Below are 19,858 nucleotides of genomic sequence, written 5' to 3'. Positions count from 1 at the left end.
AAGAAGTAGGGGCTGATTCTCACAAACTGAAAATGTGTTTCAGCCTCCACAGTAGCTAAAGCACAGGGAAGGAACCTAGGATTCGACATTTAAACACATCCCCCTCAAGACAGCAAGCTCTTGGTACAGAGGAACAAGGGCTGTGAAAATTCTCTCTGGGTGATGGGTAACCTGCGGTACCCAGGTGGCAGTAGCAGGAACACCCAGAGCCCAGCATCCATGGTGTCAGTAGTGTACGCTGAGGAGTCTGTATACAGCAGCACCAATGGCGACCTCACTACACAAGTTCTGTGTTATCATTTGGAACATTGTTTCTGGCTCTGTATCTCTGTTCTTCAGCATTCTAAGATTTTCCATGAGCAACTCAATGTCATCTGAATGAATTCCTTATCTATTCCAGTTAATAAAATGTAGAACATATTTACTGCAAATGGTATGTTTCCATTAACATTATAGAAGTAAAACAAAGATGGCTATGGAAAAATTTTTTGTGGGTGAGAATTGACTATAACTTTCTCCTCCTGATTTCTGGACAGACTGAATAATACAGCATTTTTGTTGGTAAGGCTTTATTTGAAAGTGGCAGCCTGAATTAGGAGTTAAAATCCACATTCTAATACTTCATTCAAACCCTAGATACTGGGACATATACCAGCAAAGGAATGGGTCTGCAGGAATTCTCTCTCTGCATAGGGAATCACAGCCTGCCCCAGGAAATATGAGAAATTCAGAGTCAAATAAAGGGAGGCAATTTATGTGCTTTAACACATTTCACCAAGGTAATAAATCTTTTATAACACACAAGCACTGGGATGAAAACAGGAAGCAGAAATAATCCTCAAAATCCAACTCTTCAATCTGTAATAATGGGAAAATCTGGTTAAAAAGTCCTGCTCAAAATCCACCAAGATCAGGTCTACATCATAAAATAATAAAAAGGTGTAATAGTGTGAGATGGCTATATACTTTATCTGCACATTATAGAAGGTCAAAAGAATCTAACACTTTATAATCAATACCTGAATAAAATATGTCACGACGTGAACTTCCCTGGTGGTCCAGTGGTTAAGAATCTGCCTGCCAATGCAGGGGAGCCAGGTTCAATCCCTGATCTGGAAAGATTCCACATGCCTCAGAGCAATTAAGTGCACCATAACTATTAAACCTGCACTCTAGAACATGTTCTCCTCAATAAGCGAAGTCACCACAGTGAGAAATCCAAGCACCACAACTAGAGAGTACCCCCTGATTGCTGCAACTAGAGAAAGCCCACGTGCAACAGCAAAGACCCAGAACAGCCAAAAATAAATAAAAATAAATAAAAATTTTAAATGTCAGACTTTCAGATATTACTAGCATATTTTAAGGAATATATATATTTTATGTACATTATAAAAATATTAGAGAAGGATGAACAGCTGTCAAAGAAATTGCAAGACATACATATATTAAGGAATATCCATTCAGTGTCAGTTGTGCGCTCATTTGGGATATCTGTATTTATATTTATTTGGCTGCACCACGTCTTAGCTGTAGCACAGGGGCCCTTTAGCTGCAGTATGTGGCATCTAGTTCCCTGACCAGGGATTGAACCCAGGTCTTATGCATTGGGAGCACAGAGTATTAGTGACTAGACCACCAGGGAAGTCTCAGGCATACTCTGTATTTAAACTTAATAATCCCAGTGATATATTGACTGGATTTTAAAATTTTCTAAATTCTAATGAAGAAATATTTGTATTTTCAAATAAAAACTATGTGTTTATATGTATTTTTATTTACAAATAATGTTACTGAAAAGTATAAATCAAAGGTTGCTGGTAAACAGATCTGAGGTTATGAACATTTAACATATGATAGATAGCATTTTAATTCAGAAGGTGAATAGTTTAATAATTGTTTCTGGTATAACTGGTTTCATTTCTGCATATAAACAAAGGTGACATACTATGTCATACCATATAATCAATCTAGATGGGTCAATTAAATCTGTGTGTGTGTGTGTGTGTGTGTGTGTTTAGTCACTAAGTCATGTCTGACTCTTTGTGACCCCATGGACACTGCAGCATGCCAGGCTTCCCTGTCCTTCACTGTCTCCTAGAGTTTGTTCAAACTTATGTCCACTGTGTGTGTACATACCTACATAAAACATATATGAAAAACTTTTTTCCTTTATCCTCTTGCCCTCTGAAATTTTCTGTAAGTAATACTTTTCCAAGAAACATATTTAGAAATATTTTGGGAAACCTACTTTATAGAAATAAAATAAATAGACAAGAATATAACATGTGACTGTTTATTGCAGCACTAATTTTAAATGGAAAAGAAGAGACAATCTGAAATATTACAACTGGGGAAATACTGTAGTTGAATAGGTATCAGTACAAGCAGAGTGTGGAATATACTCCAACCATTAAAACAACTAAGTTCAGTCATCATTTACTGACTTGAAAGAAAATCCAAAATGTACAGCTGAATGTAAAAAAAAAAAAAATACAGAGAAATGTATAAAGTATCATCCACTTTTTGGGCAAAAAATATACTAAAATAATTTGTGTTAATGTTTAAGCATGAAGAAATATATGGGGGAGATACATGAGGTGCAGACATTACTCAGAAGGAAATGGACACAGGAGGGAGTGAGGAATGGAGAGAAGCAGAGATATTAAGTTTGGTGTGTTTTTTTTTGGCACTGTTTCATTGGTTTTGGTGCAAATGCATTACTTCTGTAATTTTACTAATAGAAGAACTCAATAAATGACTTAAAATATGCACACTAAAGAATATAAAATTTCACTTACTTTTCATTTTTTGTTGTTGTTTAGTCACTCAGTTGTGTCAGACTCTTGGCTAACTTTTGGATTGTAGCCCCAGGCTCCTCTGTCCATGGGATTTCCCAGGCAGGAATACTGGAGAGGGTTGCCATTTCCTTCTTCAGGGAATGTTCCCAACCCAGGGATCGAATCTGAGTCTCCTGCTTGGCAGGCAGATTCTTTATCACTGAGCTATCAAGAAGCAAGCTCCAGTTCTCATTTTAGCATAATGCAAAACATTAGAACAAAATAGCCTCATCTTTACTAATTCTTCCATCTGCATGTATGTTGCTCACTCTAACTTATCTCAAATTGATTGTGAAATATTTTACTTCTTCATGCCTGGTAAAAATAAAGTAGCTCAATGTTTTGTCCTCTAACGTGGGACCTAAGAGAAAAGGAGAGTGGGGCATGAAAGGACAGACCTGTAGTAACTTTGGACATATGGATTTTCCTTCCACAGAATGGTACCATCCAAATGTAGGAAGCTGCTTGTTGAGCGTGAAAATTGAAGCACAGCAAAGACTCATCCCAAAACACTAACCTAACCTTCGGAGAAGGCAATGGCACCCCACTCCAGTACTCTTGCCTGGAAAATCCCATGGGCGGAGGAGCCTGGTAGGCCACAGTCCATGGGGTCACTGAGTTGGACACAACTGAGCGACTTCACTTTCACTTTTCACTTTTATGCGTCAGAGAAGGAAATGGCAACCCACTCCAGTGTTCTTGCCCGGAGAATCCCAGGGATGGCGGAGTCTGGTGGGCTGGTGTCTATGGGGTCGCACAGTCGGATACGACTGAAGTGACTTAGCAGCAACCTAACCTTGGGGTAGGTGTTGTGGCCAACTCTTTGGAATCTTTTGAACTCTTGCCCTCCAGCCTCCTCTGTCCACGGGATTTTCCAGGCAAGAATACTGGAGTGGGTTGCCATTTCCTCCTCCAGGGGGATCTTCCTGACCCAAGGATTGAACCTATGTCTACTGTCTCCTGCATTGCAGGCAGATTCTTTACCGCTGAGCCACTGGGAAAGCCTTCAACCTAACCCTAAACAAAGCTAAATTATGGAACACTTTTTTTAAACTTCAGAATTTCCTGAGAAAACTTAATAGGCTTCCACACTATAGTGGCAGAGGTGAGTAGTTGCAACAGAAACATTATGACCTACAAAGGGTAAAATATTTACTTTCTGGCTCTTTACATAGTTTGCTGACTCTTGGTCTAAAACACAATACAAAATTCTAGTGACATATTTGCTAAGCTAGTGCAAAATAGTGATGACCTGGCTATTTTTCTTCTGAATAGGTTAACTCTATTTTTAATTGTGTGTGTGTGTGTATATATAATTATATAGAATAGGATTACAATGTATAAAATATATCCTATTTTTTAACTGACATGATGCCGAGAATAAAAAAAACTGCATGTGGAAAACATGGGACTGAATCAAGTCCTATCTTTACATCTGGAGCTTATCAGCTTTATCTCTTGAAATATTTTCCACATCTAAGAAATGATGGGTAAATTATCTTGTATTTTACTATTCCCTTGCCCTCCCTCCACTAAATTTCCTTGGGGCTGAGATTTGCACTATAAAAAACTCCTCTCCTGAGCCTTTTGCAGTCACTGTTCTAGTGTCCAGAACAAAAGTAACCTATAAGTCACTTGCTACTTGGAGAGTCAATGTATCTTCTTTGGTCCACACCATGTTTTAAAACACAAAAACAAAAAACCCCTCAGCTGCCATTTAAAAAATCAAGGGCTATCACACACGGGAAAAAAAAAAAGGTATATTTCTGGATTGTCCCCCAAAGTCAGAAGAGTTGGGAAAACAAGGGCTGCATTTTCTTATAGCACTTTTTAGCTAGAACTGGACACTGCAGAGCCTCTTCAGTTACTGTCCCAACCCAAGTTCATTCCTGTTATTCATTTCATAGATACCAGTGGTAAAGAATCAGCCTGCCAATGCAGGAGACACAGGTTCAATCCCTTGGTCAGGAAGACCCCTGGAGAAGCAAATGGCAATCCACTCCAGTATTCTTGACTGGGAAATCCCATGGACAGAGGAGCCTGGTGGGCTACAGTCCATGGGATCACAGTTGGATACGACCTAGAGACTGAACAACGAAAGTTTATTTTTTCTTAGTATGCTTGTATACATCTTCACGGATCACCCTGATAAAACAGCTTCCTTGTTTGTGTCCTCCTAATCCATTCCTAACATTAGGATTATATTAAAGTATGTTATGTCTACTTCTATGTAACAAATATTTCCTTGCTCAAGTTTTGCCTCTTCTCAAGAAGAAACATTCTGTAAGTATGGATGGTGATCGATATTAACTAAACTTATTATGGTGGTCATTTTCCAATATATAGGCTTCCCTGGTGGCTCAGACAGTAAAGAATCCGCCTGCAACGTGTGAGATGAAGGTTCGATCTCTGGGTTGGGAAGATCTCCTGGAAAAGGGAATAGTTAGTCATTCCAGTATTCTTGCCTGGGGAATCATATGGATAGAGGAGCCTGCAGGCCTATAGCCCATGGGATTGCAAAGAGTAGGACATGTCTGAGCAACTAACACACTTTTCCCAGTATATACAAATATCAGAGCACTACGTTGTGCACTTGAAACTAATGTAATATTGATGTCATTTATACCCCAATTTTTTACAAAAAGTTGCGCCTGGAAAGAAACTGGGTTTGATGATTCATTAGTAATGGCTACTATGCTGTTGTTTAGTTGCTCAGTCGTGTCCAACTCTTTGTGACACCACAGACTGTAGCCTGCCAGACTCCTCTGTCCATGGATTTCCCAGGCCAGGATACCAGAGTGGGTTGCCTTTTCCTTCTCCAAGGGATCTTCTCAACCCAGGGGCTGAATCTTCGTCTCCTGCACTAGACGCAGATTCTTCACCACTGAGCCACCAGGGAAGCTACCGTAACTCACGCTAAATTTCCCCTTTTATCTTTTTATAAGAGTTTCCCAAGAGTTCTAATTCTCTGTGTCAATACTGCTAATTTTTACTTTTGTAAAAAATTTTGTTTAGGTTTTCAAATGTATTGGAAGCACTGTATTCAGTAGAAACATTTAAAATTGGTAATTGTAAAGCTTCTCTTTATATGTATGCATATCTATTTTCAAACGTAGTGCTCTTTGTCTTTTCATACTTTTTCACTAGTGTCAGCAATGTTTGTCTATATTATTGTCTGTCTTTATATTAGGTATTTTATAATGTAGTGGAAAGGATACCAGTCTGAATACACAGCTTTTCCTACTCATTACACATACTACTTTCTGCACCAACACCCAGGATTAATTCATGTTCCACAGGAAGTAAATGATAGAAAATTTCTTAATTCATTACCCTCAATGGGTCTTCAACTGTATATCCAGTCTGATGTTGAGTATGGTCTGTAGAAACAGTTGCTTTTCAACATATAATACTAATAAAGTGATAATGATGAATACAATTAACAGTCTGTATTATAGGACAGGCACAATTCTAAGCACTTTGTGTGTCTTTATTTGATCCTCACACAGAATTCTGAGGTAGATATTATAATTATCCCCATTTTTATCATTTCTACCAAGAAATGTATGTATAGAAACATAGGAAAATGCTCAGGAAGAATAAATACTAAACAAATAAAGACTATCCTCTAGGAAGCGATATGGGAACAAGGATAGTGGTCAAAGGTCTTATTTGTAATGTTTTAATCTATTATAGGGAAAATATAGATGTAATATTTCAGCAATTAAAATAAGATACGATACAAAAATATGCCTAGGGAGAATGCTCACCAGGGCACTGTGTATTAATGGCAAAAACTGGAGGAAATGACAATGTCTATCAATAGAAACAGCAGAAGGATAGTAAAGGATCTCCATTTACTGGGTGGTAAGTCATTCATGAATGTTTTACAAGAAAAGTCTAAGTTTTGTAAAAAGAGTAAGCCATCTTCAAAAATAAAGAGGTCATTTCTCTTGGGTATTAAAAGTACCTTAAAAATAAAAGGTATTTTACAAACTATGCTGTAAACAGATGGACTTTCAGTCATGTAAATTTTAATGGATTAAAAGATTGAGAAATAACAACTATAGGAAAAATGGGGGGAATATGAAAATTACAGGATTACATTTCTGTATGTATTCTCTGATGTTTAAGATAAGGTTAGAAAGATGCACAAAGTGCTCTTGTCATTTTGAATATTTACTAGACTGAGAAGTAGATTTTATTAAAAGGGCTTCCAAAAGGTATTCTACTCATAGGGTATTTCTCCTACATGATTTTTCTTGGGCTGAACAAGCTGTAGTCAACAAATAAGATGTTTCTATCTTATTCTATTTAGAGGGATTAATATTAAGATAAATTCTCTTTTGTTGAATAGTTGATGTTAAATAGTTTTGAGCTGTAAACAGAAGCCTTCGCACACATTTTGTATATTCTGTGTTTTATCACCAGTACAAATTTTGATGTTGAACCAGTTGTGAGTCATAATTAAAGGTCTTTGCACATTCCCTATATTCATAGGCCTTCTCACTAGTATGAATTCTATGATGACTAGTAAGTTGTGAACTTTGAGAATAGGCTTTCCCACATATCTTACATTCATAGGGCTTCTCACCAGTATGAATTCTCTGATGTCGAGTAAGGTCTGAGCCAGAACGAAAAGCTTTTTCACATTCCTTACATTCGTAGGGTTTCTCACCCGTGTGGATTCTCTGATGTTTAATAAGTTGCGAGCTTTGACTAAAGGCATTCCCACATATCTTACACTCGTAAGGTTTCTCCCCTGTATGAATTCTCTGATGTTGAGTAAAGTTTGAGCCACTACTGAAGGCCTTCCCACATTCTTTACATTCATAGGGCTTCTCACCAGTGTGAATTCTCTGATGTCGAGCGAAGTTGGAGCCACTGCTGAAGGCCTTCCCACATTCTTTACATTCATAGGGTTTCTCACCAGTGTGAATTCTGTGATGTCGGGTAAGGTCTGAGCCACAAATAAAGGTTTTTCCACATTCCTTACATTCAAACGGTTTCTTGCCAGAATGAATTTTCTGATGATGACTGAGTCTTGAGGGATGTCTAAAGGCCTTTCCACATTCCTTACACTCATAGGGTTTCTCAACAGTGTGGATGATCTGATGTGTGGTAAGCTGTGAGTCATGTCTGAAGGTTTTCCTATATTCCTTAGTTGCACAGTATTTCTCTTTATTATTATTCATGATTTGCTGTAATGTAAAGGATGGATGTTGACTAAAAGTAGGCATGCCTTCATGGGTGAATATCAGTTGACTGAAATGTCCCTCCTGAGAGCCATGTTGTTTCTCAAACTGGCCATTACATTCCCATTCATCTCTGAAACTGGAGCACTGTAGGTTGTGTCTTGTAAGTCTGTCCATTATCTCCCACTGGGCTGACTCTATTTCATAAATTTCCTTCTTCAGAAATAATTTCTTGGTCTCACATCTTGACTCCAGGACTGAAAGAAAATATGAAAGCAATCACTCACATTTTCCTTGTTTGGAGAAATAAAAACTTCAATTAAAATGAAAGAAACTAAACTGAATTTTTAAAAACTGGATAAGAAAAGAAGAGTGAGGAGAGATGACATAGTAAGATAAAGGTAGGAAGTAAGTCTGTGGTTTCTAAATGTTGCTAGATATCAGAATTATTTAGGGGAGGTTTCTAAATACACAGATGCCTTAAACTTCCTTGTTACAGGATGACTCTAATCATACATACACACACACAAAATCTCACAGCATACACAAACACTCATATAAGAACATCCCACAGCATGAACTGTAAAGTAAAGGAAATGATCATACCTATTTTTTTTTGTAAACAGTCATTTATTTGGATTCATAGTTTTACAAAGGGAATTCTCTCCCACTTTGTAGTAGAAGAAAAATTCAGTCACATTTAGATTGTTACATAGGTCAGTCTTTTGCAGGGATATGTTTAAGCATACAGAATATAACTTTAAAAGGCTATAAAGTTACCACAAAAATAACAAAACTGCCTCATCATTCTACTTCTCTCTCTATTCTTCCTGACCCTGTATGCTTGGATCAGAGACTGTTGCCTTATCACTCAAAAAAGTGTCAAGAATAATGGCCAGCAGCTTAGGTTGAGTGAGTAAGATTATAGCCAGAGATTAAAAGAACACACATCCATGTTGCTGTTCAGTCGCTCAGTCAAGTCCAACTCTTGTGACCCCAGGGACTGTAGCCTGCCAGGCTCCTCTGAACATGGAGCTTCCTAGGCAAGAATACTGGAGTGGGATCATATCTACTTAATTGAGTTGTTGTCTGTTTGGCCACACTGCATGGTATGTGGGATCCTAGATTCCCGCCCGAGGATGGAACTCTAGGCTTAATCACTGGACCACCAGGGAAGTCCTGTTGTCAGGATTAAATGAACATGTCTAAGGAGAAATGTCCAGGGGCTGGCAAACTATGGACTGCAGCCCTGCAATAATTTTTCTAACTGGAACACAGTCACACTTATTTCTTTATGTATTATCTATGACTGTTTATGAGTTCTGGTTGCAACAGAGATCACATTGACTGCAAAGCTAATATATTTACTATCTAGCCCTTTAAGAAAAAGTTTGCCAGACCCTGCTTAGTTCTGTGTTGTCCACTGCAGTAGCCACTAGCACATGTCTATTTAAATTTAATATAATTAAAATTGAAAATTCTAATTCAGTTCCTCCATGGCACTACCCATTTATCAAGTGTTCAATAGCCAAATGTGTCTAGTGTCTACCATACTGGAAATCAGAAACATAAGACACTTCTACCATCACTGAAAAATTCTAGATTAAGTAACTAGAGACTTAGTTTCTCTTTAATCAATGATAGGGAAATAGAAGGTACCAGTCCAGACAGAAGAATACCTTAAGAAAAGTCAAGTACTGAATGAACCTAGCATGAGTTCATTATACTATATGAGTATATATGAGTTCATATATACTATAGGGAAGATTTTTTTGTAGCTGGACATGGTATATGTTTGGGGTCTGATGACAATACAATGCCTTGGAATTCTGTGATTCTGAACTGTAGGAAAAAAAGGACAGGACTTAACAAGTGCACAAGCACTTAGTAGTGATGACCAACTGACAGGAAGGGTATTTGTAGGTTCAAAGATAAGGGAAAAGAATATAATGGGAGGCAGTGTATTGCTATTGGAAGAATAGAGGTATAAGATGAATTCTGAACTCAAACTCAGTTAATTACCCGCTTTGTTTTCTTGGACACATTAGTTCATCTTTCTGAGCCCCCAATAGTCTGTCTATATGATAGAAATAACTAACTCTTATGATTATTTTGAGGACTAGGAATACTATATGAAAAAATATTTGGTGAAAAATATATACTTAGCATTTGGGAGGTAATATTATGAAAGGATTTTCATACAAAAATGGAGATGTTGGCAAGTGAAATGTTTTGAAGACCACACTATGGATCCAGAGAGAAAATTTCAAGTCAAAACAGGGAAGATCATTCTAGTACCATCTTCTTCCTCTCATGTAATTATTTAGCAAATACTGTCTAATTTTGCCCCATGTATATCCTAAACTCTTCCATTTATATATAATATGTAATATGAAATAGCTCTTTCTTGGATTACTAGAATAGCCTCTTACCTACTTCCCCCCACTTGAGCTTTGTAATCCTGATTTTGTCATCTTGAATCCATGTCACTAGAATAGCATTATCCTGCCACTGTTCCGCTTAAAATTCTTTGATGGTTACACTGCTCTCACAATAAAAGCCAAACTCCTGAATATGGTTTACAAAGCGTTGAATGATCTGGCTCCTGCCTGCCTTTCAACCAAATCTCACTCACCCTATGTTCCATTTTGGTTTCTAAGCTTCATTCATACTGGCCCTATTTAGTTCTTCAAGGGCTCCCAGCTATTAGTCTCTATTCAGACCTTTCTAGGTCCTTTTTCTTATGTTTAGAGGTATTTTCTTTTACTCTTGGCCTTGATAACTATTATTCATTTTCCAAATCTCTACTTAAAGGTCATACTTGCCAAATCTCTACTTAAAGGCCTCCTATGATCCTCTGATCAAATTATGTTGTTGTTTAGTTGCTAAGTTGTGTCCAACTCTATGCGACCCTGTGGACTATTTGTAGCCCACCAGGCTCTTTTATCCATAGGATTCTCCAGGAAACAATACTGGAGTGGGTTGGCATTTCCTTTTCCAGGGGATCTTCCTGACCCAGGGATCAAACCTGCATCTCTTGCATTGGCAAGTGAGCCACCAGAGAAGCCCAAATAGGCCTTGAGTCACTAGCTATTTCAGGAAAATATTGAACATCAGAGCTTAAAATGAACAGAAAATAAGAACTCAGGAGAGACAACAAAGGGGGAAAAAACGCCAAAATTCAGAAAACATATGCTTCTAAAAACAATATTATATGACAATCCCATAAGAGAGTGATGCTAGGAAAAGAAATACTGAAAGAAGAATTTCTTTCTGTGTATTTTATAAAAATACAAAGATGAGAACTTAATAAAACTTCACAGAAAGTATAACATAAAAAGAGAGATGGAAACTGGGGGTGGGGGGAAAGAGCAGATACAAACTACTATATATAAAGGAGATAAACAACAAGGTATAGCCTAGGGAACTATATTCAATATCCTGTAGTAAAGCATAATGACAAGAATATGAAAAAGAATGTGTATATATATGTATAACTGAGTCACTTCACTGTTTACCAGAAACTAACACAACATTGTGAATCAACTGTACTTCAATTAAAAAAAAATTGTAGAGGTAGCACAAGAAATTTAAGATCTGAATTATGAGTGTTCAATCATTCAAAAAATTTAATGAGTTCGTATTATATGTCAGACATGATGGCAAGCACTGGACCTGAAAAGTGATCTATCAAATAGAGGAAAAGAGAAAACAATAGGGAACAAACCTTCAACAAAATAATAGTAGAAAATTTCACAGAGTTTTAGTTTCCAGAATGAGAGAGTTTGTCTAGTCAAACGGAAAAAAAAAAAAAAAATCAGTATCATGATACCTCAACACGAAATATTAGAACATCACAAATAAATAATAAATGCAAAAAGCTTCCAAAGAGTTTAAATACACCACTTAAAAGAATTAAGAACCTGAATTGGTTTTGGACTTCTCAATAACACTAGATACTAGAAGATTTTAGAAATCCTTGGAGGAATGCCTTCAAAAAGTTGAAGTCACTTTTTCAACCTAAATTGATATTTCTAGTCAAATTATCATCAAATTATGAGGGTGAAATGAAAATATTTTTATTCATGCAGGGATTCAGAAAATATACTATTTATTTCTTTTGCATTCTTTCCTTGGTTGCTTTTTGCTTCAGAATAGTAAGAAAACAGTGCTTCTCTGGTGGTCTAGTAGTTAAGAAACTACCTTGCAATGCAAGGGACACAGGTTAGATCCCTGGTTTGGGAAGATCCCACATGTCCCAGAGCAACTAAGCCGGTGCACTGCAACTACAGAGCCCACGTGCTGCAATTACTGAAGCCTGTCCACTAGAGCCTGTGCTCTAAAACAAGAGAAGCCACTGCAATGAGAAGTCCCTACACTGCAACGAAGAGTAGCCCCCACTCTCAGCAACCAGAAAAAGCCTGTGCACAGGAACAAAGAACTACTACAGTCAAAATATAAAATAAATCTTAAAAAAATAGTAAGAAAACAAATCAAGAAAAAGGAAGGCAGGAGATCCAACAGACTAGGTATAGACAAGAATCCAAGGTATGCAAATACAGAAGAGAATCCAAATGAATTCAAAGGGGAGGAGTTAAGGGAATCAATGGGATGATCCTAAGGGAATCCAGTGGATGACAATAAAGGAAACTCTAAAATAACAGCTGTGTTATACCAGACCTGGGGAAGAAGAACAGAGGGTTAGAGGAGGGATGTCTCAGTTCAAACACAAACCACAGCTACCTCATGTGTCTGAAAAGAGATTACTGACAGATAAACAGAAAACTAACCAGTTTTCACTTAAGACATTTTAACTACATGGAAAAGAAAAGTTGTACAAGGAATGAAATGTGACTACAGGGCCTGGCAACAAAAATTTACATAGTTATTAAGCAAACTGAATAATTAAATTGTGATATACTATGTATGGAGAATAAGGGAAGAGGGTTTAAAGTAAGATAAATCTTCAAATTCCCCAGTGAAAAGTCAATCATTACTAAAACTAGAATGAACTCTTGAAAAAAAGATTTTCAGAAGAGAAAGGATAGAAATGGTAACTGAAAGAAAAAAGAAAAGAGATGATAGGGTCATGGGGTAAGAAAATTATATAGGAAATAAAATAAATGTAAGATATGAGTTCTAGAAGGAGAATATGGTGATGATGCAAAAACCACAGTTAAGACAGATTGCCAGAGTTGAAGAAAATTTAGTAACCAGATGGTTCCTTTCTGCGCTGAGCAGGATTTAGGAGAAAAGAGTTTTAACTATATGTATCTTGGTAGAATTTCTGAGGTTCAAAGAAAAAGAAAACTCCTTATAAGTAATAACCCAATGAATCAGGTTGTATCCTACTCACATGTTTGTGTTTGGTGTTGCCCCAACAGTTCTCTAAAGTTTTAAATGAGTTACCAGTGTTGACATTATCAGATTTAATACAGAAATCTGGGTTTCTGGCTTTCCTTTAAGGACCAGATTATCAGGCAGCATTAGGTCTGTGTTCTCATATGACAGCTGTCTCCTAGACTTAACACGTGCTCACTCCTTTGAGACAGGGTACAGACTCTCATTATCTCCTAGTTCCACATGGATGCTAGGCCAGGGTTTCAGTTTCCCTGTACGCCTGCAACATTGCTTTTCTTAATTTTTCTTTCATTCATGAAAGGTTTTTGCTGGCTATGGAATTCTGGGCTGACAGTTCTTTACCAAAAAAATACTGTTGCACTTTTGCCGATGTCCATGGTTTATGAAGAGAAATCCAGTTGTTCCACTGTTTCCCTAAAAGTAATGCATTATTTTTACGGTTCTTTCATTGTCTATGGTCCTTTTGGGACTTCAATGATATAAATATGAAAACTCTGTTGTTATCCCACATGTCCCTGAGTCATTCTTTTTCCTTTTTTTCTAGCAGCACTGTGCTGCTTGTGGAATGCTAGTTCCCTAACCAGGGATTGAACCTGGGCCCTCAGCAGTGAGAGCACCTAATCCCAACCAACTACTGGATTGCCAAGCAATTCCCCTTGAGTCATTCTTTTTAAGTTTTTGATCTTTTTTTCTGTTATTCATACTGCATAATTTCTTTTGGTCTTCCTTCAAGTTCACTAATTTTCCTCTGTTATCTCCATTTTTCAGTTGTAAAATTTTCACCTTATTTATTTTAGTATTTATTTATTTATTCCTTTTATTTTTCATTATACTTATTTTTGGCTGTGCTGGCTCTTTGTTGTTGCTCACGCGCTTTCTCTAGTTGTGGTGTGAGGGCTTCTCATTGAGGTGGCTTCTCCTGTTGCAGCACACAGGCTCGTGGCCTCCAGAGTGCAGGCTTATCAGTTGTGGCACATGGGCTCAGCTGTCCCAAGGCATGTGGGATCTTCCTGGACCATGGATCTAACTGGTGTCGCTTACACTGCAAGGCAGATTCTTAACCTCCACCACCAGGGAAGACCTATATTTCCTTAAATGTATCTTTTTTGCTATTGAGTTATATGGATTTTGTATATATATTTTAGATATTAACTCCTTGTTAGATACATAATTTGCAAATATTTTCTCTCATTCAGTAGGCTCCCTTTTCATTTTGCTTATTGCTTCTTTTCCATACAAATTTTTAGTTTGATGTCATCCTACTTATTTTTGCTTTTGTTGTCTTGGCTTTGGTGTCATATCCAAAAACTACAAGACTGATGTCAAGGAGCTTTCCCTGTTTTCTAGAAGTTTTATGGCTCAGGTCTCGTATTCAAGTCTTTAATCCATATTATTTCTGAGTAAGGTGTAACACAGTAGTCCAGTTTTTTCAACAGTACTTATTGAAGACAGTCCTTTGCCCGTTGTATATTTGTAAAGCAGTTATCCTCCAAATAAAAAAAAGTTAAAAAAAAAAAACCAGACTGTGATCTCTGAAAAAAAATACCTTTTGCTGTAAATCTTCCCCTAAAGTGTTCAAAGTGACAATTAATAGAACTAAAAAAAAAAAAGAAAAGAGAGAGTAAGCCGAGACCCAGCAATTATATCCTTAGGCATACTTCCTAGCCAATATCGTACATATGCAAATTTAGGTATTTACATGTTATTATCTTAGAATTTTATGTTAATTATGTGATACATATATCCTGTTGTATTATATTTTATAAATAACTGTACTATTTTTTTAAATTAAAAACTTAGTGGATAAGTTGAAGAGTCAAAAGGTCATAACTGAAGAATATATTAGTGAATCAATACAAATTGATGCAAGGAATTTTTTTTTTGCTCTCATCTGCATTTTTTTACATTTTGATTTTATTGGAGTATAGTTGATTTACAATGTTGTGTTAATTTCAGGTGTACAGCAAAGTGACTCAGCAAAATGTATACATAGATGTACGTATACATCTATTCATTATTTTTTGGATTCTTTTCTTATATAGGTTGTCACATAATACTGAGTAGAATTCCCTGCACTATACAGTAGGTCCTTGTTGGTTATCTATCTTATGTAGAGTAGTATCAAAGTAAGGAATTCTATGTAAAGGCAGCATAAATAGAAAAAGAGATGAAGAATTTAAAACATCAGAGGTGATCCAGATGTTTTATTATCTGTTTAATAGGAGCTCAAGAGAGAAAAGAGGAAATGGTAGCAAGGTAATGTTTAAAGAGATGACTGCCAAGGATTTCCTCTCACCAGAAAAAGATATAAATTCTTGGATTTAAAAATACAACCAGAAACAAAATATGGAGAAATAAAGGTAACCACACTTGAATGTATTACAGTAAAAATTTAGTCCCTTAGAGGAAAAGTTTATAAAGAAAAACAATCAGACATCAAGAAGAAAACATAAAAGAGTATCTTCACAATAATAACAATTTGTTTACACAGGACAAAAAGTACAGATAGCGTGATTCTGTTTATGTATTATAAATCAGATTCAGAAATAGGCCAAGAAAAAAAAAAAAAAAGAAATAGACCAAGGAAGAATTTCCTACATAAGACCAAGTAAGTGTGAAGCCCAAAACAGAAGACTGATAAATCTGACCAAAATTAAGAACTTTTGTTCACAAAAAGAAACCATAAAGAGCACTAAAAGATAACTCAGAGTGGAAGAAGACATTAGCAATTTTTAGAACATGGAATACACTCAATAAGCAAAATATATAAAGAACTCTTACACATCATTAAACATTAAACACAGGCAATCCAACAGAAAACCAGGTAAGAAAGACTTGAACAGGCAATTAGCTAAAGAAGAATTTCAAAAAACCAATAATGATATGAAAATGTCTTCAAGCTCATCAGTAAAAAGGGAAATGCAAACTAAAACCACACTGAAGTATCACTATATATGCTCAGCAATTGATAAAAATCTAAGTTTGACAATACATTAGGAAGCATATGCAACAGTGGGAGCTCCTATATACTGCTGGTGGGATTGTAATCTAGTATAGGCATTAAAGAAAAGTGGAGAACTTCTCTGGTGGCACAGTGGATAGGAATCCACCTGCCAATGCAGGGGACATGGGTTTAATCCCTGGTCAGGGAAGATTCCACGTGCTGCAGAAAAGCTAAGCCCATGCATCACAACTACTGAGTCTGCGCTCCAGGGGCCCAGGAGCTGCAGCTACTTAAGCCCATGCTTTCTAGAAGCCACTGCAATAAGAAGCCCACATATCAAAATGAAAAGTAGCCCTTGCTCACAACTGGAGAAAACCTGCACAAAGCAATGAAGACCCAGCACAGGCAAAAATAAATAAGAGTATTAAAACAAAACCTGAGAACTTAAAAAAAAGTTGAAAACTGGACAACTAAAGATATGATGCCATGTGATCCATTCATTTCTCTCGTATTCAAATCACACAGAAAATGTTCATAGTAGCAATTTTTAACTGTCAAAAAGTGGAAACAACCTAACTCTCTATGAAAAGTAGAACTGAAAAATAAACTGTAGTATATTGGTATAATTGAATAAATCAACTCTGACTATAAGAAATAATATGTATGAATCTTAACAGCAAAATGATTAACAAAAAACAACATAAAAGTATATATAGTACGATTCTATGCATATAAAATTCAAACTCAAAACTGAACTATATTGTTGTGGTGGCTCTCTTACTTGGTAAAAGCAAAAGGGGACACAAAGAACTATGGACAGAGAGAGATGTGCTGATAGTGTTGTAAGTTCTTAATCTGAGTGATGTTTCCATGTGAGTTCATTTTATAACTGTTTGAATGTCTACCTATAGTTTGTTACCTTTCTGTATTTGAGATAATTTTCAACAAAAAAGAATTAAAATATATTAAACTGTCTACTGGGCATATCTGTCTCTGAAGGTACGAGTGTATAGTTGGAGCAAAGAAATAGAAAGAGTCCCTGAAATACAAAGTATTAACATAAACCAGAACTTTCAACGAACTGGCAGACAAAACAGTGATGACATAAGCAGCTGTTGAATAAATGGTGCTAAAATAAGCCATTAGGAGAAGGGGAGGGGAGACTGAGTTGGACTCTCAATTTATAGTTTATTGTAAAAGAACTTTAAAATGGATTTAGATGCTGTTAAAAACAGCAGAGGGGGCTCCACCCATCCAGGCTGGCGGCGGGCCGAGGGGTGAGGACGCCGGCCGGGCCGTGGGCTTGTAGAGCCATGACCAGGCAGGGTCAGGCCCCTGTCGGCGGCCGCGTGTCGCGCCCCATCTCCTTCAGCGCGACCTACCACCTCCACAGCAAATCTGTTAGTAATGAAGAAAACTTGAAATTATTTGGGAAGTGCAACAACCCAAATGGCCATGGGCACAATTATAAAGGAGGCGATTATGAAGCCCCTTGATCATAAGAATCTGGATCTAGATGTGCCGTATTTTGCAGACATTGTAGGCACAACAGAAAATGTAGCCGTATATATCTGGGAAAACCTCCAGAAATTTCTTCCTGTGGGAGTTCCTTATAAAGTAAAAGTGTATGAAACCGACAATAATATTGTAGTCTATAAAGGAGAATAACTCTTAGAGAATAATTTCCAACCATATTTGAAGATCTTTACCCCCTTGAACATTTAAGAAGTCATCACCTAACTGCTGCACTTCCACCTTGTGTTCTGGAATCATTGTGAGTGAGTCCTGTTCTAGACTCAAATCTAATTTAAAACCAAGTTTGTAATGTATTCTGAGTATCATTTAAAGAGTCTTTCATCTACAGATTAAAATCACTTCAGCAAAAAAAAAAACAGCAGAGAGGCTTCCCTGGTGGCTCAGTGGTAAAGAATCTGTCTGCCAAAGCAGGAGACACAGGTCTGATCCTTGATCCTGGAAGATCCCACAATGCTGCAGAACAACGAAGCTTGTGTGCCACAACCACTGAAACCTGCAAGCCCTGGAGCCTGTGCTCTGCAACAAGAAAAGCCACTGCAATGAGAAGCCTGAGCACCGCAACCAGTGGGTAGGCCCCGCTAGCCACAACTAGAGAAAAGCCCGAGCAGCACTGAAGACCCAGCATAGCCAAAAATAATTAATTAATTAATAAAATTATTTTAAAATATAGCAAAATAATTTTTTTTAAAGAATAAGATATCTATGAAATTTGTAGAGGTCAGTTAATTTTCTAAAATCAGAAATTGTAATCATCACAAAAGAGATGACTGCAAACACATAAGATTCCACAGGATGCAACAAGATTCTGAGTGCAGCAGTTAAGACTGGACGCAGCCAAATAAATAAATAAATAAATAAAAGATGCCAATCCAAATTAAAATTTACGAAGTACAAAACACCCCATGGAAATGGGTATATAATGTTTTTATTTTATAAAGTCCATAAAAATTGACTGAGGAGAATTAGAGCAGTAACAGATAAAAAGCGTAAAATATAGTAGTGAACATGTTAAAGACAGTAGCACCATGAAGGTGAAAATGTCCCCTCTCACTAGTACTCAGTAGAATGACACTAAAACAATCTGATGTACCAAGAAATCAGTGTAAAAGTTACTGGGGATGACAAAGCAGTCAAGTTATGCAAGGGAGACAACGTCCATGTGTTTTAGAATTACATATTGAGGTTATGCAAGGGTGAAGTGACACGAGCTCTTGCATTTGAAAATACTTGAATAACAACTGGGGTAGAAGCAGCACCGGGCCTCCTGGCTGCTCCCCACACACAGCCAATGCATACTTGCCTGAGGCCCTTCAATGTTTGGCTTCCTCTGGAGTGTTCTTCCTAATAATCACATACAATGATTTACAGCTATACTTCTTCAAGTCTCTGTCCCAGTGTCCTTATTGGAAAGTTTCTTATACCCTCTCACAAAAAATAGCATCTCCACTTCTCCACTTACTCTTTTCAGCACTTACCATCATATATTCATTTATTTGTGTATCTCTCCCTGCAGCTGAGGGTAAACTCTGGGAAGAGACATTCTGCATATTCTACTCACTGCTCTAATTTCAAGTGTTGAGAGTAGTGCTGGGCATGTAATAGGTATTCAATATACATCTACTGATCTAGCAAGAGATAAATGGATAACGAAGATATGATACATACATACAATGGAATATTACTCAGCCATTGAAGAGAACAAAATAATGCTATTTGTAGTATCATGGCTGGACCTGAGGATTATTATACCAAGTGAAGTAAGTCAAACAAAGCCAAAATTTCCTATAATATTGCTTATATGTGAAATCTAAAAAAATGATACAAATGAACTTAATATACAAAACGGAAAGAGACTCACAGGCTTAAAGAATGACTTATGATTACCAGGAGGGAAGGATAGGGAGGAGCGATGGACTGGGAGTTTGGGATTGATATGTATACACTGCTATATTTAAAACAGATAACCAACAAGGACCTACTAT

The 19,858-nt window shown here is 36.9% G+C and overlaps 1 protein-coding gene and 1 pseudogene across 1 annotated transcript in view; one reads left to right on the top strand and one right to left on the bottom strand.

The window, feature by feature from the left end:
• Window positions 1–19,858, bottom strand: part of LOC138095962 (uncharacterized) — a 406,275-nt gene that overhangs the window by 241,468 nt on the left and 144,949 nt on the right. The window contains 1 exon segment of the mRNA XM_068991959.1: window positions 7,372–7,968. Coding sequence (XP_068848060.1) covers window positions 7,372–7,968 — 597 coding nt within the window.
• Window positions 17,153–18,008, top strand: LOC138096103 (6-pyruvoyl tetrahydrobiopterin synthase pseudogene; annotated as a pseudogene).

Source organism: Capricornis sumatraensis, chromosome 20 (genome assembly GCF_032405125.1).
Source record: "Capricornis sumatraensis isolate serow.1 chromosome 20, serow.2, whole genome shotgun sequence".
Classification (NCBI taxonomy): Eukaryota; Metazoa; Chordata; class Mammalia; order Artiodactyla; family Bovidae; genus Capricornis; species Capricornis sumatraensis.
The sequence above is the reverse complement of the archived record's forward strand: the minus strand, read 5'-3'. Positions and strand labels throughout refer to the sequence as shown.